This window comes from Phalacrocorax carbo, chromosome 7 (genome assembly GCF_963921805.1).
Source record: "Phalacrocorax carbo chromosome 7, bPhaCar2.1, whole genome shotgun sequence".
NCBI classification, from domain to species: Eukaryota; Metazoa; Chordata; class Aves; order Suliformes; family Phalacrocoracidae; genus Phalacrocorax; species Phalacrocorax carbo.
Window position 1 is genome coordinate 27428742 of NC_087519.1, and position 15889 is coordinate 27444630.

Sequence of the window (15889 nt, forward strand, 5' to 3'; positions counted from 1 at the left end):
AACTCCCTACCTGCATACTGCAGCTGCTTCTGTTCATGCCACAAGCATGTGCCTGAAATGGAAGAAAGGCAAGATGGTGACTTTCCAGGTAGCATCTCTTCCCTAGTGAGTACAGCCATGGAGCTTGGAGCCTGTACCTGGGGGGGTGGACAGCAACAACTAAAAATCATCGGGAAAACTCAGGACAGAAGGAACATTTCATGTATGAGTCCCAGCTCCACAGATTTTTGTAATAGAGTTTTGTGATGCATTCAGGTTACAGATCCTGTCTATCCTGGCTGCAAACACATTTAAGCTAGCTGTATGAACATATCTGGTTGTATCTCAGCAGAAACACTCTTTCTGAGCAGGTGCCTGTATGTACTGCCCTAGGGAAGAGCTGGCTGCAACAACAAGGGAAGGTAAACTGAAATGTTATGATGGTGGGGGTCATTGCCATGAAATTACTTCTTAGTTGACTGTGAGAAAAGGTGTAGTCAGGGTTTGTAAGGACCAAGAGGATTTTTTCAAAGGTAATTACTAGCCAAGAGAGTGGCTGGTGGCTGTCCCAAGTTTAGAGGGAAAAGCTGTGTTAAGTGAAGCAATGTGCTCATAGTTTCTTCGGCCTGGCCAGAGTCGGGAGAAGACACTAAATGAGAAACCCAGTTGTCGCTATCACAAAGAAGCAAGTAAAACCTTTCTTAATTGTTTCCTAACCTCATTAGTTCCATAGGCGTCATCCTCTCTTCTGTCCCTTGCCAGCACAAGAATTTGCCTTTTATATCCTCTCAATTTCCAAACAGTCAGTTGCTCTGCCAGCTTTGGAAACGCACAGGAAAGCTGCTCTGGCCACACTACTCAAGATTCTCTTGGAAGTCCAGTCACCTGCAGAAACAACAGATACAAAATAAAATCCTTGCAACAGAGAGCAGCCCTTGAACTTAGAAACATGACAATCTACTTACGGTGTTCCACAGTGCATCAGGAGTTGAGCGTAACTTACAAGCAGTTGGAGATTTACTGTTTGGGCTGTGTCTCGGGAGGTGCCCTGGAGTGCAGTTCAGACCTTGAATCCTATCCCTGTTCCTCACCTGCTGTGTCTTGTTACTCTTTCTGACTGGGAAGCTTTTTCTTTAGGAAGTGGGCCAGATGACAAGTAAGTCAGTTTTCTTTAGCACTACAGAGATGAAATCATTCATGGGTTGGACAAAAATAGCACCTTTCTCTCTGAGACATGGGAATAACAAGTGGATGTTTCATTTCAGGAATCTGTAAAACTTCTTTTAGCCCAGCTGGTTGTTAGACCTTCCAAGCCTTTACCACTTCCTTCTCTTCCCACGTGGTCCAGTCCACTTCAGATATACGGGGCAGGAGAGTGAAGTTTTTCTCAAAATTCATGACAGTTCAAACGATGAGAAGTTTTAACAATGCAGCTCTTCCCCCTTGTGTGACGACTTACCAGGTTTACAGCGATCTCACAATAAAACCTCCCAGGATCAACCAAAACCCCAAAATACACCAGAGTGGAGGGGCAGAAATTATAAAAGACGAGACAGGGTCTTCCTTTGCTCTGAGGCTGAATGGGTAAGGCAGCCGTACGGAATCGGGCTGTGAAGCCTGGACTACATGAGAACTACGTTTCAGTATTTCTTTTGGCTACTCATAAATGGGATGACAAGATGTGATGGTCCAAACGAGCATTTAAGAGACATCTATAGTGACGAGTGTGCTCATCATACTCATGATTTTGAATAGTTTATTAAATGAAAGGTGAAGCATCAGTTTTAAATTGTACAAAAGGAAAAAAAACCTCATATTGTAAATGTACAATTTACAGAATTACTAGCAAAACCAATCAAGGAGACACTCATAATACAAAAACCTATTGACTGCAAACTGAACTGGAAACCCATTGCAGGTACCGCGATAGTAAGTGTTTGTTATACAGTATTCTACAATGTTAAATTAGGAATCAGTTTTCCACACAGAGGACTGTGAAGCACAAGGTTCGTCTGAGACTATGACCCAAACCAGGCAGCATTTGTTATGCTACTATGCTCACAGAATTACTGTGATGACAATCTAATGCAGCCATTCCTGCCCAGCCCTGTGACTTTCAGGTGGACAGAAGAGGAAGGGAGGTAACGTTTTATAACGTTCCAGCTACTTCTCAGGTTCTGTATGTTACCCAAACAACTTCTGAGGAATGGCTGAATTACCGAGTCAAACATTTTTGGCAACTGTGTCTGAGAACTGCACGTGTTGTAAAAAACAAACCTCAGCTGAGTGAAATGCTGGTTTGTTTTTAAAATTAGATTCTTTTCCCTCCCAGCAAGTAAGCACTGGGCATTAATGTTGTTTTGTTTTTCAATAAGCTCATAAAAGAAAAAACCTCCATGATGATTTTGCAGTTGCTAAAAAAAGCACCTCTAAAAACTGCTGTGCTCCAAGTGGGTCAGTCTGCTTTGTATCCCAAATGCTCAAGTTAGAATGCAGAAAGGAAGATTTACGTTTTTGGTGCCGATTCTTGGAGATACTCGAGTCAGTGCAAGTTGTGGATGGCCAGCACCTCTGGTTCAGGCCAGATTTAACTAAGTAGCAGCTACGAGGCAGAGTCATAAAATCGAAGCATAATGAAATTCCAAATTATTGAACACATTGAAAAATCTCTTATTACAATGAATTAGCTGAGAATGTTTTGGGTTTTTTTTTGATGTTTTTAGCTTTTTTGAAAAATCATAATTTTTTTTTCCAAAGAATTACTCTTAATATGCACAGTTAACACTGAAAATGTAGCTGTATTCCATTGTAAGCTTAAGAACTTCACCATCTAAGCACAAATTTCTATGCAGCACATACAGTACTTCTAACTGGCAAAATTAATTTACAAAAATAGCGCAAAAGGGTATTTACGGCATGGAAAGTAGACTTTTTTTATGGTACAGTTAAAATTGCTTTTAGTATGCTAAAGTGATTCCCTTCCCCCACCCTTGAATTATTTTTTTAATAGGAGATTGCTGTTTATGTACCTTGGGTTGGCAGGGCTCGAAGTAGGTAGTAAAAACAGCAAAGTGATTACTTGAGAACCATTTGTATGTTTTACTGAGAATACTTTATTTGCTGGTATAAGTTGCTAAAAATGCACAGAGCAAGTACCAATAGAAAATTTACTGTTTTTGTGTCCCCATGTGCTATATAAAATGAATGTTACACAGCATCTGTTGGAAAAGTGGCTTCATGGACATCTCTTACTTTATGTCCCATTATAAATAAAAATAAATCTTCTCAAGAGTATAAAATCTGGGTTTATCATATCAGAATCTGAAATTTTTTGGCAGAGATGCACGTCATTAGAATTCTAACCTCTTCTATAAGAGTGTTCTTCTCAATGCCTATGAGAGGATATAAGCGTACCATAACGTTAATCAAATCCAGTGTGTTCAAAAACACTTTTCTGTAGCCAGAACGACCTGCTTATAGCATCATTGCTAGTCAATGGCTGATAGGCATAGGTTTAATAAAAATGGCTAGCTTTTAAAACATAAAAAGGCAAATGTTAAAACCGTTTTAAATTGTACAGCAGAAAAATAAAGTTAAAAAGTTCTGTTTCCACTCAATGTTGTTTTCAGAAAACATATGTAGAACAGTGTTTATTTTGACAGCTGTCTTAACAATTTAAAACTTCCTCCTCATCCAGAAAAAAAAACCAAAAAATCTGTATCAGGACAGTCAAGAACAGGGATACAAATGATTTTTTAGGTCAGCCCTTCTGAGGTGACTGGATTGGCCAACATTCCTTTGTGTCATTAAGAAGTTCCTCTTCTTTCTGTCACTACAAAAAGGGATTGACCTCAATCATTTGGTTAAAAATCAAACTGTATCACATCAAAAATGTGGTTTTCATACAAGCTATCACAGTATATAGGCCTCTAGCTCTAAACAATAGAGTTCCAAATTTGTAAAATGTCTTCACCAGACTTCAGAACATAGGCATTCCAAATCCCTAGAAAAATGATTCAGAAGACAGCAATTAATTAGGTGTAATGATAATCTCAGATAAACAGAAAACAATACTAGTAAAGCCTTACTGAATCATCCTCAATGATAGCTGCGGAGTCAAAGAAGTCCGGCCTCAGTTCAGCCCGTTCTCGCCGGTTTCTTGAAGGTGGCTGAAAAGAGGAGTCAGCCGCTTTAGAACATCACATCAGTTACCTGGGTACAAAGGACTGACGGGGCTCTGTCGCTAACGGGTACTAACAGCGTTACCTCTTCCTTTGCAGAGCAGCTTTGCATGGACTTTTCATAAAAGCTCTGATACAAATGTAGGCCCTGACATAGCAGGGTACATCCTAAAGTCACGTTTTGTTTAAGGAATGCGGTCAAAGCTGATGGATTCTAAAGTAATTTTAAGCCTGTGCTCATATCTAGGGACTCGCTTAAAGCTCTTGCTGACTTTGTGATGTTCTTGCATTAGGACTGCAGGTCAGACTGCATAAAAACTGAAGTTTATGGTAAAGCTTCAGCTCTGACATGGTCAAAAAATGGATGTAGGAAAAAAAAAAAGGTACTTAAGATGTCATAGTATTTCTGAGGATTAAATCCTCTGGGTTGTCCTTCCCTAGGAACGGAAGAGTAAATGTGAGCTGCACTGTCTTGATCAATTCCTTCATTTCCTTGCCTTGGATTACCAGTAAGAGAGAGATTTTGCTTGGTAATCATTTGAATGCTGGTCATAACCTCAGTATTCAGCAGCAGGAACTGAATTATTGCCTAAATTTTCTTTCCAAGAGTTCATAGCCAGTCCTAAAGTAACCTCTGCCTTATTGTTTGGATATGAAAGGAGAAATAGGAAAGCATAAAACCAGTGAAGTGCATAATGCAAATTGATCCTTTATCCCATTTTACAAGGAAAGTATTCATTCTGAAAGCAGAGGCTAGGAAGGTTATAACCCGTACAAAGGAAATCCTGCCTGTAGTCAGTACGTTACCACGAAGCGCCCGAGGTTGCTGTCTGATGACATGACCTGTCTGGGAGCAATTCCAGTGTACGTTATCACCTCATGCCCACCCACTACTGCTTGCTTTCCCTTCTGCTGTGCCGGCACAACTCTGCCTACGGCTGTAAACTAACCAGGCTATGGTTAGGGGTCTGCTATCCAGCCCACCTCCTGGAAATCAAACCAACCAGGAAAGAGAAGAAGAGGACCAACTTGGCTGTATCAGTTTGACCACAGTGTGGCTGCACAGTGAGCCATGTCAGCAGAAGAGTTAGCGATGCTGTGACAACGGCACAGGGAAAGCGACACCACCTACGATACCTTTTGATGATACTGTTTCCAACCTCTTAATAATGCCAACTAACAACAACTGGAATCAAACGTTGCTGGATTTTAGAATCCATTTGTACTTCCTGAGGCCGAACAAACAGCTTTGTGCAATATTCAGTCAGATGAGGTGAGCCAGTCTCAGCTCTGTCCCCCACCAGCACTCCTCCTGCCCTTGGCTGACTGCACAGTGAGTCAGATCAGCTACTTTAGCGCTTCTCTAAGAGGGCTGTGCTGATACACCCCATAACACTATAAATCATAACCTGATTCTCACAGGTTGAGAAGTCCCAGGTGCATGATGGTGCTTCAGGCACTTGCTACTGCCTGAATCCAGAATATGAAAGAGGTGCTAAAGCAACGCTCCTGTCTTTCTACAAAAAAAAAAAAAAAATCAATTGGGCCTGAGCCTGCAGTTGTAGATTCTAGAGAGTATCTGGATAATTTCTGCTCTTTAATGTTCAGTCAACAGGAAATCAGGCTCAAAATTCTGGAAATTTTTGTTCGCACTTCAAAAATTCCTTCTAAATTATCTTTCATCCATTTTCAACTTGCTGTTAATAAAATTTACTGACCAGATCAATGACCATTGTGTCCTCAAATTCTTCATTCATATCCTCTAGCTGACCTCGTGAGGACATCATTACATCTTCAAAGATGGGCTCAGCGTCATCTTCCATTAGACCTCGTCTGATTAAATAAAGGGAAAGGAAAAGTCATTTCCAGGCATTTAAATTTCCCAACTATGATCTCTGTCATTAAAAGGAATGCATGAATCCTATCCCTTAATGCCTTCACATAAAACCTTATACTGAGAATAAAGCCAGCATGCTTTCTGTAATATCAACTTGAAGAAAATCTTACATAAAACCAAACCTAGCTCTTGCAGAGGCTAAAGCAGGAAGCCCCGTGTAATATCATTATAAACAGTAATTAAATTTGTCTCTGACAAGAAAAGGGCAATAACCTCACTGTGTTTGCCTGCCCTTTTCCAAAAAGGAGTTACACTGTGAGCCAGGATCACTGGTAAATCCCTGGGAATCCAGCAGTGAATCCAAGACCAGTTTCTAACACTGTAAGGACTTGATCTGGCTAGAGACTCTGGCCCCCATGCTGAGAGACATGCTGAAAGACTTGGTTGGATCGGCGCCAGAGCACGTAGCACCTTGTACAACAGAACGCTTCAGCATTCCCCCACGTGCATTCACTCCGTTAGCTGCTCAGTGGGGCGCCTCGGCAAAAGATGGTGTGGATGGAAGAAGCATAAACAGGTTCTTGGGAAGATTGGACAACAACTTGGAAGAGTTCACGGGGAATTACTTAACAGAAATCATGGAACCCCCCTGAAATGGAACAGTTGAAGGCTGGGAAAGAATCATGGGGAATCGTGCCATGTCTGTCTGCCCTGTTCACTAGGCACCTGCTTATGGCCACGGTTAAAAGGCAGACCGCTGGGCTGGAGGGCCACATGGCCCGTGCCTCTTCCAGCATTCCAAAGCTGTTACTCTGCCTTCATTAACAAGAGTTAAAATGTCACAGAAATTACTGGCAACAACCCAGAAAAGGTAACATTTAAAATGTGGCATTGTCATCTAAAATGGTTCTGATCTGGAGATGAGGATGCTCTGAAAACTTACACTGCATGCCTTACACCAGTTCTCCCTTTCATGTAGTTCATTCCTGTCCTGTCCTTTCGATTTAAATCTTCTAGCTTCTGTTGGCCCAACCAAGATATCTGCATCTGGGGACTAACAAACATAAAGCAGCATTATGACCAAGAACACTAACAATTTTGAGTTGGCTGTTTTTGGACAGTATCTATCTCCTCAAGTTTTGTGTCTGGCCATATGTCAGAATAAAATATTTAAATCACATCCATCATTGTACACGTCTTCTGGGTTCCCTTCCACAACTTGTCTCCTCTCACTGTATGTGCACAAAAAAAATCCATTAGTTGTTGTAATAAAAGCAGCTACATAAAATGCTAACATGACTCATTTGTTAGTGTCACATGTGCCTAAAGTGGGAACACTTCTAAAATTTATTTTATTAAATCCTCCTTCACTATCTCAGGCAAAATATGAGCAAGAATAGATCCAAATTAATAACTGACATTTTAAAACAAAAATTTCACACAACATGAAAACAAACTTCATTTAAATATATACCCTGATCAACTTAAGCGTCCAGTAACTTATCTGCATGTAAATACCTTAAAGGCTGTACTTTTAATACCACCTAAATCCAGTAGTAGACGGCAATGCATGTGATACGATTCGCGTACTGCGGCATCGACTGCCCAGTATTTATTTTACCTTTTAGCTCTCCCAAGCTGACCTGTAGGAAATGAGTGTGGCAGCTAACTCCAGGCTGAAAGGAAAGGATTCTCCACTGTCAGTTCACACTGTGAACTTCTATGTGGAATCCAGCTCTGAAAGTCATGGAGAGGAGAGCGATGCTCTCTGCCTTTGCTCAACAGTTTTCTGCTGGCAGCATTCACCTGAGATGGGAGAAATACAGCTTCCAGTGCAGGGTGAAGAGCCTGGTTCAACTTCCCCCACAGGAAAGGGGAAGGTTCTCCCACAGCCGAAGGCAGTGCTGGCTCATCAGGCTCAGGAGTAAAACACAGTGACTGGACGCTGTCGCCCTTCCCATAACCAATTAAATGTTCACAGAGGTAGACTTAGCGTAGTGATAGGTGAGATCAGAGAGGGTCAGGAAGAAAGTTTTGCTTCAGCAATTCTGTTTTGTTTTACTGCAGAGTAGAAAAAAATTTTAAGAAGAAATTGAGAGCCACATCATCTTCCTTATAATCTAGAAGTTATGGGAACATCTACAGGTAGGCAGGAGATTGGGACGCAAATCCTTGACCTCAGAAAGGCAAGTAAGACATCAACCCAGACCTCGCGCACCATGGGATTAAGGTGAGAAACTGCTCTGGGACTGAGGTGAACAGGGCATCTTCCTCAGCTGCGCTTTCTTGGTGGCCAGCTGGGATCACCTGCCAGTCTGAACTGCGTAGGTGAGGAACTCCACGGCCAGGTTTGCCTTGCGTTTGCCCGTTTACACGCCAGCCCTCCTTCCCCCCAGACAGCACCAGCTGGGAAACCTTAAACCCATGACAGGCCTTTGCGCCAGACCAGGCATATCCCTGCCTGCGGCGGGAACCAGCCCGGCCACCCTGCCACCTTATCTCACACTGTCTTATGGGGATGTTACATCGTTAACGCGGGGAAAGAAAGTTGCCTGAACTCATTTATGGAAATGCCAAATATTATGTGCTCCAAAAATTAGTATGCATTTGTAGCCAGCTGAACTGCAAGTACCTCTTGTGGTGGGCACTGATCAATGGATCACATCAAGGTTTAGTCTGTTGTGCTGCTGATGCCTGTGCGTGTTACACACACGAGCAAGGGAGAAGAACAGGTTGTATCCAAAGAGTACATTTCTTTAGAAGTTGGTCAGATTTTTTTGAGATCGTGTGGTCAAAAATTAGAAGACCTTAAGAGCTTATATGTACAGCATGGTGGTATACATATACCCTTGTTGTTTGAGACTGGAGAACGTTTTACCTTCCCAGGCGACGTGACCATTATTAATTATTTCTATTTAGAAAATACTATGATGAAAGAATGCAGGACAAAGCAGTACAGTTTAGGATTGAACAGGGTGAGTGCTCGTTCAGGAAGAATTGGGAAGGTGGGGAACATGTAGCAAGAAAAACATGATGGGCAAAAGCTGGAGGGAAAACCAAGAGGCATAACCTGACTATTTCATACTATACCACATTGGTAGAAACCTGTTTCACCTGGCCAGTGTAATATGACTTTTTTACAGAGGTAAATTGGATCAGTAAATTTGGCTATAAAAGTTTTAGAAGTCTTCAAACCAGATACTGTTAATCTGTATCTTCAAATTAATAGAAATATCATATAACTGCATTATCTGCAGACTTCTCTATTCTTAAACAAACTACTGACAGGTAATAACTGACGTTTTTTCCCCTCTAAATGGAGGTGATAAAATGGGAGTTGAGTGACAAAAAGTATATATAATTTAGGGAAAAATAAAATTGCCTGCAGGCAGTTACCCCAGAAACAGGGATTACTACCTCAGCAGCTAGAATTGGATGGAAGAGTTAATGTACAAGAATTCAGTTAGGATGTCTGGAGAACCTTAACTGCTATGATATAGGGCAGAGGGAAAGAATCCACCCTGGGGCCACAAACACTAGGATGATTCAACCATAATCACACCGTTATGCTATGAAAGAATTTTAACGTAAGGAATTCCTACCGTGAATTCATTACAACATATTTTTCCTGGGAACTGAAAATAATCAAAGTATTGCTGAGCTACAGCCAAGACATTTCCAGTTGGTTTTGCAAATAAATGCTGCTTTAATGGAGCCACACACTACCTGTGTAAGTAATACACAAATCCTTTGCCTGGCTCACTGTATTTGAAACTGAAATTCCAACACTTACTTGTGTAAAAAATCTTGTTCAGATCCCTGCTCCGACTCGTGCTCCTGGATCTGCTCTCCCATTTGTCTAGTGTTCTCTCTCAAGACAGTTGAGGTGAGCTGTGGTGCTTGCAGTGCCCCTGGGGTATGTATGCTTTCATTCCTGTTCAGCCATGAGCCTTCTAGACTCTCATCTAGAAAAAGAACATTTAAAATTACTGACACAGTTCCAATAATTTGCAGCGCAGTATTATCACCTTCACGATTCATTCAGCCACCTCACTGAACAAATACCTTGCATTAGTAACGAGAGCCTTCCATCTACAGACACACTTCAATGGAGTTAATTTTAGTTGCAGCACCTTCTCTAAACTTGATTTTCAGCAGTTTAGTGTCTTTTAAAACAAGTGTGCCTTTAAGAGATCAATTGGATAAATACTCAAAATGATAAATTTTTCAGCTCTAATCTTGTCTGATCCTTCTATATATCCTTCTTTTAAGGAAGGATTACTACCAGCTAGTCCCAGCAATAACAATTTAAAGTAGAAATGTTTAACAAACAAAACACCCCCATTGTAAACAAATACTGTATTGCAGCTACCTAAATTGTTGTCTCTTGCACACATAGAACAAAGAGAATTCCCAATTACTAAGTTCACAATCTAAATACAAAACTGTTAATCTCACATGCATACAGCAACCAAGATACACTTAAGCACTAAGATGAGGGTGGAGGATAAAACCCTAAATCTAGTCAGCAGAGGTCTTCAGAAACTTCAGTAAGAACCATTTCAGTGGAGTATAGAGGGGACATTTTAAATTAGAGAAGCGGTCTGGCTAGTGTGAACTCTAAATAGCAATTTCAGGCAGTGTATTTAGAGTTCAGAGCAGACAGAAGGAATGGAGACGGGAAGGTGACTAGAGGTGTAGCTGGGATGCTTTGCTCTCATTGTGAAGGGAGCACACCGGAGAGGAAGAAAGAGGGTGGACTTGAGGGGAATGTGACAGAGCAGACAAGTGTGTAGGTAAGAGACGTGTAGGAAAAAAAATTTAACTTGCTGGAGCAAGTGAAAGACAGGGGAGATGACATGAGAGGAGAAGACAAGATCACAGATTTATTAACAGGAAGAAATGTGTAGTGAGAAAGTAGATGGGGATATCGCAATAGATCTTTTAATTTTTCCTATGCCTTTTATTACCTTTTGGGCATAAATGTTGTCTAAAAAGCTGCCTATTTATTCTTGAATTTACTTTTGCACCTTTTATAATGTTAGAGATTTTTTTTTTTTTAAATCCTATTTAAGTTTGATTTCCTTAAGGCATTATGAAGAAATGTCACAGAGCAGATTTACTTTCAGTAGCAACAGGGAATGCTCTCCAACCCAGACAGTCTGCTGAACCCAATATGCACTGGACTAAGGTGAGAAAGGAACTACTGGGGAGCAGTTATGGTTCTTTGATGCAAGGATAGTTTATGCAGTGACTCTGCCCTTGTTTTAGTTCCTTTAGAGTAGAATTTAAAGAAAAAAAAATCTTAGCAGGATTTAAAGAGGCCCACATCTGTAACTGCACTGACAGATTAAGATTAAAGCTAGGACTTTTGGAAGAATTATAAAACTACTTAAAGATTAAAAAAACAACAAAGGCCTGTGTACATACTATGTATAGACCACCAGTTACTTTGTAGGCAACCAGCTGTTTGTTAAGGCTGGTTCTTCATAGCTGAAGTTATACAGACGAGTCAACAGTAAGTGCTTATTTCTGAGGATTAAATATCATGATTATTCCATAAGCTCATTATTGCTACATACTAAATAAGACAGAAATCTGTATTCCTGGAAAAAATACAGATAATCTGGCTCCAGGTTTTCTGGTTTTCTTGGATTTCCTTTTTCCAAGATTCAAAAGGAAGTACACTTAGGGCTTAACGCAATCTCTAATATCTACTGCACATCAAGAAGCACCCAAAAAATAAGTATGTGGTGTCCTCCCAATTGTTTTTTTATATATATATTTTTTTAAAATTTTATTTTAAACATATGATATCAAATGCCCTGTATCAACACAGGTCTAAACCAATACTTTTGGTACTCGCATTGCATATCTTTCTCTGTATGGAAAGGCCGTAGAGCTTGTGTGGCTGCTGTCATTACAGAGCACCTGCTGGTAACTTTTTAGTTCTATCACCTACCAGGCAGTCAAATTCTACAATGAAGGCAACTATCAAGGAAAAGGCAGTTATGCTGTTACAGGCTAAAACCACCAATGATGAGCTATACATCCCTCCAGGACCTATACACAGAGGTTGTATACAAAAGCTTTCATGAGTAATGAAGGTCTGCAAAGTGATCTATGAATCTAAAGTCTGTTATGTTTCACACAGAAGAAAGGAGGTTGGAATCACTTCCTAACCAGTGTTCTTCAAAATGTGATGTCTCTGAATGTTATATCGTGACCCAGTGCTGTATTTGTTGTATTCAATGGACATGCCCACACCCCACCCTCAAGAGCGCCCCACGAAAGGCAGGGTTCATCACTCCTTTTTCTGGCCACAGATTACTAACAGGAATTTTGGGTTACAGTAGTGAACAGCGACAATAGACCACTCTCCCTGAGGAAAAAGAAATCCTGAGTGTCTTCTGATGACACGGTGTTGGCAGAACACAAACAGACCCTCATACCCTCTGTAGTCGTCTGAATCCTGTCAGACCCACAGTGAGACTTGCCATAGTCCATATTACAGCTAGATGATCTCCCAGTGGAAACTGCTGTACATTCAGATCTTTCAGAAACAAAGAAATAGCTGTGTAACCTTGTATTTGGCCCACATAATTTTTAAGTCGGTGACATTTGTGGAAAATTCAGGACCACAACTGTTGCAAGGAAAGGGGATATTCAAACGTAAAGTGTTCCAGGTCAATTCTCCCTTCTACTGATCATTGAAGGAGGAGGGTATGAAAAAGCTTGAGGCAAACAATGCCATAAACACTGCATTATAAGACTGAGACTTGCCTTACAGGGAAGCAAAGCCATTACTACACTTCTCAGGGAGGGGAAAAAAAAAAAAGATATTGGTGGAGTACAATAAAATAGAATGAAAATAGTAACAAAAGGCAAGAAAAAAAACCTCAGCAGTTGAATTCTGTGAAAAACATGGCATCCTGAAGGAAGCCAAACAGTGTCTGAAGAAAGGAAGCAGCATTTTATCTGCCCGAACTATGGGTTTGCTATAAGGAACTGAAGGACTTGGTGCATGTACTGCTCAACATCAGCTGTAGCAGAGAATGAACCTGATTGTAGAAATGCATATGGACAAACTTTTGCAGAATATTTTGGGAAATTGCTAGGCATTCAGGCAAACTGGCGCTGGATTCCTGAGGAGTTACTCCTATAGATACTAAGCTTGGAAAAATCCCTGAAGTTTAACGATCCTACTTGCACCTACTCTGTAGTGAAACAGTAAATTTATATTCATGAAAGTACACACTACATCACACAGATTAACCAGGAACAGATGTAATCTTTTAAGAAATTGGCTACCATAGCCAAATTCCTGATAAACATGCCTGAAGTCACAGAAAGCATAAATATAGACACTAGATATCAATACCATTTTAAATAAAAAAGGCATCTTTCTAGTGTCCTCCAGTGGTCCTGCAAAAATACAGATCTATATCCAAATTCCTGCCTTGGGTTTGCTCCAACACCTCTTAATTAGCAATGGCGCCAGATTGAAGCATAGGCAGAAACCCAGAAGCCTGTGACTGAGAAAGGTGTAGAGCAGGTAACTCCACAAACACCTCCTGCTTCCAACTTCAGTAACAGCTTTTAATAGTTCTCAATCTGCAAATCTCAGTGAAGAGAGACAAGAACAAGGACACACGATGGTATTTCTCATAAAGTAGTGTTCAAACTTGATAGGAATTTGCATAACAGATGTCTTTTTTTCACTATGTGCAGAATATACCACATATTTCAGCATTAGTTGATAAACCATAAGAGGTCCTAAGAAGGAAAGCTGTAATATATGTACAAAATGAGAAACACCCCTACCAGGCAACCTAAAACGATACAAACCTTCTACTCTCTTTTTGTGGAGCGGTGGTCGTCCTTTCTTATTCCTCACTGAAGAGGCTTTGCTGCTGCTGCTTCCACTGTTCACGGACATTCTGTCATCTTCGCCACCCGTAACTAGTGAGTTTCTATAGGAAATGAGTGGAAGCCATACATCTTCTCTTCTTTCCATCATCTGTTCTGTCAGAAACTTCTCTAAGTAGGAGTGACTGAAAATAAAAGACAATGAGTACAGAGGTACAGCACGTTGTTTCCTCTTTAATTAATCTGCAAGCCCTCTTCACTTTCAGAGCTTAGCACAAATCCCACATGGTGTTTCCTTATTTTAATTTAATAACATATGCTGATAGGACATTGTATCTTGGACTGAATAAGCATACACGTCATGCCCTCAAAACAAAGTAACACAGTTAATCGTGCACAGGTTGCTCACAGATAAACAACACAAAACATTCTCTCCCCAACATCTTCCTCCCATGTTTGTCTGCGATCATTCACAGCACGCTCTACACAAATTCCTTTGCTATTCTGCATAGCGAGGAAGCCACTTCTATATATTGCTGTTCTGTCAACAGACAGACTGAATTAGAACCACTGTTGTGAGGATGTAGGATATCCTTTTGCATCTTGGAACAAGAAAAATGGTTTCCTCAAATGCAAGCAGTTATTTTTAAATTTAAAAAATGGCAAATCTGTTCCCCTGCCACGGAGGAATCCAGTGCATACTTGTTAACTTACGGGAGGAACGAAAGAGCCTCCCTCCTCTATATGGTCTGGAGGGCATTTGAGTTCTTTGCTTTTTCCATTGATTATTTAATTATGGTATTAGAAGTAGTCCTTAAAATGATTATGCAAATCCACATAAAAGGGATTCTGATGAATTTCAAGCTCCAGAACCAAGCATTCAGAATTTAGACAAGAGCCCTCAAGATTCTTCAAAATTACCTCTACCCTTCCCGCAAATACATTAGGGTGCACCCTTCCATCATGATTTCATTTAGTACCACATTACCAGGTTGTTGTCAGTGGGAGTCAAACCCACAAATTCTGCGTGGAAATGAACTCTCAATCTCCCTTTTCCTCTGTTAGCTTATGGCAGGCTCCACCTTCTTATGCGATCTATGTATCAGAATAGGATAAGGAGCCACACTGTACATGCCTGGGTAACAATAACATCCATGTTTTAATGGGATTTTGTTTTGTTTCAGTGACTAGGATGACTTTGCTCAAGAGACAGCAGTTTTTCTGTCTACTGTTTTATTCAATATTGTGACTGCTTCTTCCTTCCCCTTTTCATGTGTATACTGAGTAACATCCAAAGCTTGCATTGAATGGGAAATTCTTGGCTTATTCTCTCTCTCTTTTGCAGTACCAAACATTACAACACGTGAGTGCTTCATGACTTTAAAGAATTTATCTGTGGAATAATTTTGGAAAGTAAGGACTTTTCGTGCATCTAATTTATATTTATAAAACTAGAGTGCACAGGTTATGCCAATTGTGAAGAAGGGAAAACTAACACCACTTGGGGGTTCTTCATTGATTAGATGACAAACTTCAGACAACTTTTGCTTAGCATGTTAGAGGAGCTTCATACTGGTAGTTCTTGCCAGCTACAAGGATAGAAACTCTGAATATCTAGAAGTAAGAACACCATGCTGAGGCTCCGTCTCATCTGTGTACAGACACCCAACAGTCAGTTGTCTAGTCTAAGCTAACAGTCTCTATTTGAGAGAAATAAATGGAAATAAATGCCTCCATGGGGCAATTCACCCCTATACTGTGTTAGTTGGATTCCTCAGGATTTCCCTGCCTGTATCTGCCTTGTGTGTTTGTAACTGCATTAGTATAAATCTTCTTCTGCTCAGTATAAGAGCCTGGCACCTTAAACGTATAGTACATATCAAATCCATAGATTTGAATAAATCCATAAATGACTATCACTGATTTTGGGGATTACTCATAAAACAAGAAGCTAACTAAATAGGATAGGAAAACTAAATTAAACCAGTGTTGCTGCCCTGTTCCTAAATTGGTCAAATCTCCC

At 40.5% G+C, this 15889-nt stretch overlaps 1 protein-coding gene across 3 annotated transcripts in view; it reads right to left on the bottom strand.

Annotated features, from left to right (window-relative positions):
- Window positions 1–1717: 1717 nt before the first annotated feature.
- STAG1 (STAG1 cohesin complex component) overlaps window positions 1718–15889 on the bottom strand; it is a 205751-nt gene continuing 191579 nt past the window's right edge. For 2 of the 3 annotated variants that reach the window (XM_064457181.1, XM_064457179.1), the window contains 6 exons: window positions 13846–14051; window positions 9791–9962; window positions 6941–7051; window positions 5879–5993; window positions 4068–4148; window positions 1718–3982 (listed from right to left, as the gene is read on the bottom strand). In XM_064457181.1, the coding sequence (XP_064313251.1) occupies window positions 3959–3982; window positions 4068–4148; window positions 5879–5993; window positions 6941–7051; window positions 9791–9962; window positions 13846–14051 (709 nt within the window). In that variant the 3' untranslated portion in view covers window positions 1718–3958. The remainder of the gene's footprint in view (window positions 3983–4067; window positions 4149–5878; window positions 5994–6940; window positions 7052–9790; window positions 9963–13845; window positions 14052–15889) is intronic. The other variant, XM_064457180.1, reaches the window with a different exon arrangement.